Source organism: Stenella coeruleoalba (assembly GCF_951394435.1).
Source record: "Stenella coeruleoalba genome assembly, chromosome: X".
NCBI classification, from domain to species: domain Eukaryota; kingdom Metazoa; phylum Chordata; class Mammalia; order Artiodactyla; family Delphinidae; genus Stenella; species Stenella coeruleoalba.
In genome coordinates, this window is record NC_137152.1 from 28,175,903 (window position 1) to 28,181,902 (window position 6,000).

Below are 6,000 nucleotides of genomic sequence, written 5' to 3' on the forward strand. Positions count from 1 at the left end.
TACAAGGAAAAATGTGTAAAAAAAACACAAGCACATGGAGGCTACAAAATATGCTACTAAATAACCAATGGATCACTGAAGAAATCAATACCTAGAGACTAATGAAAATGAAAGCATGACAATCCAAAACCCATGGGACGTAGCAAAAGCAGTTCTAAGAGGGAAGTTTATAGCAATACAGTCTTACCTCAGGAAACAGGAAAAATCTCAAATAAACAACCTAACCTTACACCTAAAGCAAATAGAGAAAGAAGAAACAAAACCCAAAGTTAGTAGAAGGAAAGAAATCATAAAGATCAGAGTAGAAGTAAATGAAATAGAGATGAAGACAACAAGAAAAGATCAAGGAAACTAAAACTGGTTCTTTGAGAAGATAAACAAAACTGATAAACCTTTAGCCAGATTCATCAAGAAAAAAAGGGAGAGGGCTCAAATCAATAAAATTAGAAATGAAAAAGGAGAAGTTACAGCACATGCCACAGAAATACAAAGGATCATCAATAAAATTAGAAATGAAAAAGGAGAAGTTACAGCACATGCCACAGAAATACAAAGGATCATGAAAGATTACTACAAGCAACTCTATGCCAATAAGATGGACAGATTCTTAGAAAGGCACAATCTCCCATGACTGAACCAGGAAGAGGTAGAAAATACGAACAGACCAATCATAAGTACTGAAATTGAAACTGTGATTTAAAAACTCCCAAGAAACAAAAGCCCAGGACCAGATGGCTTCACAGTCAAATTCTATCAAACATTTAGAGAAGAGTTAACACCTACCCTTCTCCAACTCTTCCAAAAAATTGCAGAGGAAGGAACACTCCCAAACTCATTCTGTGAGGCCACCGTCACCCTCATAGCAAAACCAGACAAAGATCCTACAGAAAAAGAAAATTACAGGCCAGTGTCACTGATGAACATAGATGCAAAAATCCTCAACAAAATACTGGCAAACTGAATTCAACAATACATTAAAAGGATCATACACCACCAGCAAGTGGGATTTAGTCCAGGGATGCATATCTGAAATGATTGTCAGACCTGTCTGGTCCCTTCTGATTACATTTATTATCTGTATCATTTTAGCCTTATCTAAAACTACTGAATCCCTTTAATCTTTTTCATTAAAATTTTTTCTTCATTAAACAAATGTTCATTCCCTCTAAAGCACTGTTTTACCAAGTCTTTTTTTATATTATATTTTTATTAGTTATAATATCACATTGTAATATAGTGTATCATTATTATATTATATTTAGTTACAAATTATTATTTTCCATGCAAGTTAAATTTGATCCTTACATGTAATCTGAAAGATCCAGACCAGGGTTAAGAAATGACAAAAGTAAAAGCCATCATGGAAAGAAGGAACAAAACAAAACAGAAGCATCAGTAACAACAAAACCTGTTACCTCACATTGGAGATCAATAATACCTTCTTCATAAAGCAGGCTGCTTGCCACTCACCTGGTCGGCAAGTCTTAATCCATATGAATACCTTCTGCAGTAAAGATTAAGGATTTTTACCAAGTCTTGAAATCACTTATTTGCTCTTTCTGAATATCTTCTGGCTGTTTTCAGTGAGACAGAGAAGAATCTAAAGAGCTCAGAAACACATAAACTGGGTTTACTTGTTTGAAGGACAGTTATACTATTTTACTTGTTTGAATGGCATTTATAGTATTTTACTTGATTTCACATGACTATATTTCTCCAATTCTCTTGCCTCAAAGACAAAGTAAGGCTAGTTTCCCAAGAAATAAATCTGTCAGTACCTTTTATTCAGATCAGTGTAACTTGCTTTCAACTCCACATTTAACATGATGAGAAGATTGAATTTTCTAGGAAAGTGTCCAGGTTTAAAATACCTTATACATCAGGGCAGATTGCTTTTTGGTTTGCTCTGATGCCAGGCCTGTGGCATTCTAAATCCCAGCCTCAACATCTGTGTGTTAAATGACCTTGGTTTTATTATTCGGTAACATCTCTGAGCCTCCATTTCCTCATCTGCAAGTAGGGATGATAATTATACCTTCATTATTGGGTGTGGCTTAAGAATTGAGTTGCTATAGGTAAAGTAAAAATCGGTGTTGTAATTCCATTTTTGCCTAAGCTTTATTTTTAACCCTGGAAACTACAAGTGTGGCTTTGTTTTAAAGTTTTTTTTCTCCCAAAGAAAAAAATTACTAGTCTGTAGATTTATTTCTGAGCATGCGGAAGAAACCTCAGAAATTGAATCACACAAGCCAAGCATGAAAAAAAAATCATTTTCATGTGCATCATTGATGCTTGATTATCCCAAAGTGACTGGACAAGATTAAAAATCCACATTTTATTGTGTTTATCTAAGATTAACATTAGATAATTATCTGAAATCGCATACTTATTGTGTTTTGTGCTTAAGATTAAATGCGGGGCGGGGGAAGGAGACGGTGATCTGAGAGATTAGGAAGAGAGGAGGGATCCTCATCTATATAGGTAAAGAAAATCGACTACAAATCAGATACTTGGTAGGTCTCTGTAAGTACATTATTAAAAAGTTTATTGTGGTTTAGTAGTTTGATTCCAGATTTCTAAAGAATGTGTATGTGTGTAAGGATTCGAATGTGAGTTGGAAGTAAGAGTAGATGTAAACCAAAAATGTTAATAGTGATTATATCTTTGCAGTGTAATTAATTGCAGGTGATTGGTTTTCTTTTTTAGATGTTTCTGCATTAGTAAATTTTTATGTAGTATATATTTTCTGTAGTAAAGTTGGCAATCCTAAAAGTAACAGTTATACAAAAAGATAATAGTGTACAGTTTTATTGTTTAAAAAAAACTTCATGTATCTGTGTTTCATGAGTTTTCAACTTGTGATTATCAAGTGATTGTTTCACTAATAAAAATATAATTTCCAGTTTGGGGTATTGTCCTAAAATAAATGCTGTATGATTTGGGATTATACTGTCTCTACTCTTGGCTTGTTTTAATAGTGCACCTTGTGTATTTTCATCTGTACATAGCCTTTAGTAAATACCATATTTCTTATAACATTGAAATTTTATCTTAGAATCACAGAATGTTGGAATAATAATGTACCTTATAGGAGATTGAGTTCAGGGGTGGAACATTGATGACTGTGGGTCATTTGTTATACCCAGAGAATTTTAAAAGCCTTTATGACTAATAAAATATAGTACTATAAAACAAGCAGCTTTATAGTGCCCACCGTCTTACTTTCTGCCAGATATTTAAATAATATCAGTGACCTGTAGTGCCTGCAAATATTGTTTAAAAAAAAAAGCTATTATTGGCTAAGTTTAAGCCTTGAAAACAAAGTCAGTAGCACTGGGGGTGGTATCTGTACCAAGGTTTGGGATATAGGTTAATCAGTCAATTTGAAGCCGAGGCTTGATTATGATATACAAGAATTCATTATAATCACTACTACTCATTGAATGTTTATATGCTAGGGACTTACTTAGATGCATTAGAGCTGTGTACTTTGGGGCTGGGGAGGAATATCTGGTAGAAGAGGATCCCAAACAGAACCATTAAGAAAACAAGGCATTCATCTGTGAAGCATTTGAACACTAAGAGCCTACAACAGCCAGAAATAGCACAATGATGATGGGATGCCCGAATGAAAACCTCGTAATTGGACATGGAAAATGGTATTTAACTTATATTTTAAAGGGAAGATTATGTTCTATATTTGGAAAGAAAGAGGAAAATCCCTTATGCTTTTTTTCCCCTTCTAATATGTCATAACTGAAAATACAAATAACACCAAGTCTTGAAGACTTTTGGTTCTGACTGACTATTGTAGGGGAGGATCCGGAGTGAGCACCATGATTTGTAACTTCTTGTCAGGGAAAATATAGGCTGTAGGTCATCTGAACCAGCGAGTCTGGTTTGGGGTTTTGTTTTCATCATGTTAACAGAACCCAGATATGTGTTCATTTGCTATCGCCTATCTTTTGATTACACTGATTTTCAATTCATTTCGTCTTGTATTTTCAGAAGGAGTTTTGGAACACTTACACAAAAGCACAACAAGGAGAGAGTAACAGAGGAAGTGACTGGTTTCAGTTTTACCTTACCTTTCCATTAATCTTTGGCCTCTTCATTATCCTCCTTGTCATTTTCCTAATCTGGAGATGCTTCCTAAGAAACAAAACTCGCAGACAGACAGTGACTGAAGGCCATATTCCTTTCCCTCAGCACCTCAATATTATCACTCCGCCTCCTCCACCAGATGAAGTCTTTGATAGCAGCGGATTGTCGCCAGGCTTTCTGGAATATGTAGTTGGGCGCTCAGATTCCGTCTCCACTCGCCTGTCCAACTGCGATCCCCCACCGACCTACGAGGAAGCCACTGGTCAGGTGAACCTGCGGAGGAGTGAAACAGAACCTCATTTAGATCCACCCCCAGAGTATGAGGACATCATCAACTCCAACTCAGCCAGTGCCATTGCTATGGTGCCTGTGGTCACCACCATCAAATGAAACTGCACACTTCTTTTTATTATAATCATTTTTAAAATACTAATGAAAGAACTTTCTAGCACTTTACCACTACATAAATGTGCATTTGACTTATTGGATTCTGACAGCATACCACTTCACATCCTCTGATTTGATTTTCATTAGTTTTGTTTCCTACTATAAATGCTCATTTTTGCTAATGGAAATATGTTAAGAGGGAAAAATACTAGTGGAGGTCTTCGTGTGAGGAGATGTACATGTGTGTACGCATATGTTTATGTATATATGTACATGCACATATGTGTGTGTGTACATCAGCCCAGTGTACGGGCAACTGTCTTAAAAAGTCATTAACATCTATCTAAATCACCTGTAAAGTTAGAACATTACTCACCAAAACCGGGGTGGGGGAGAAGGCACCAACAACTTGTGTAACAGGTAGCAACATGCTGTTGAATTTTGAAAATAAGATGAACTTAGCATGTTTTCTGATTCGTACAGTCTTTTGTTAACCTTCTTCAACTACCTTAAAAGGAAAAAAAAATGCATGTAGTCAATCTTGACTTTAGGAACAGCTCAGAAGGCGACAGAGAAGGAAGGCACAATAAACAATACCTTGCTTATTTCAGTGGACAGCAAGAAAATCATGGGTCCTTAGTGGCATTTGGCTGGTTTCATAGGAGGGATTTTTGTTGCTGTTATTGACTGCCTCCCCCACAAAAATTAAACAGTATTTGCTCAGTATCTTTGCATGTGTCATGCTATTTGTATTAACATCTTGATGGAGTGGATATCCTGGCAAAAGAATAATTTCTCAAGTAGATACACGTATTAATGATAGGGAACAGATGCAGATTTCTCCTTTGCCCATTGGCAACAGTATTTGTTTCTCGTTGTTTCATTGCCCTTTACTCTACTCCTTCTCCTACCACCACAGAATCTTCAAGCACCTAAGAATTTAGTTACAATTCCTGAAATTATTTTCTTAATGTTTTTATATAGGGTGAAGCCTTTGTCTCAAGATGATTAGGAGGCAATTTTCCATTAAATTAAGAACTGTGATTTTTATATTGTTCTCCAGTTGGTGGAGGAAGATTGCAAAGTCTGTGCTGTGCCAGGTGCACAATAAATCTAGTTATACCTGCACACAGGCCTCATTGTTGCTATTTCATTTTGTATTTTCATCAGATTTTTTTTTAACTGCAGGATTTTTACTTTTCCCTTGGAGCAGGGGGAACAGGCTGCGAATGAACTGCCAACATAAACTGGCTCAGAAAGGAAAAAATAAAAGTTATACATGCACTGATGGAAAATTCATTATATCGGTCAGGGAAATGTCTGTGCCACTCCCATGACTGCGTAGTGTTGGATAAAATGGTTGAGCAGGCAGAAGGAATGCAGGTTTTGGAAGTGTCATACCGTGCTGCCTCCATCTCCAGCCCAGCCAGACTCCCCCAAACCCAAGGAAGGAGGACCCTGAACTAAGGAGTCAGATGACCTGAATTTGAATTCCGCTCTGCCATACAC

The 6,000-nt window shown here is 36.4% G+C and overlaps 1 protein-coding gene across 3 annotated transcripts in view; it reads left to right on the forward strand.

Moving 5' to 3' along the window:
- The window catches only part of PRRG1 (proline rich and Gla domain 1), a 255,606-nt gene extending 250,731 nt beyond the window's left edge, over positions 1-4,875 (forward strand). For all 3 annotated transcript variants that reach the window (XM_079910184.1, XM_079910183.1, XM_079910185.1), the window contains one exon: positions 4,009-4,875. In XM_079910184.1, coding sequence (XP_079766310.1) covers positions 4,009-4,494 — 486 coding nt within the window. In that variant the 3' untranslated portion in view covers positions 4,495-4,875. The remainder of the gene's footprint in view (positions 1-4,008) is intronic.
- Positions 4,876-6,000: the final 1,125 nt, after the last annotated feature.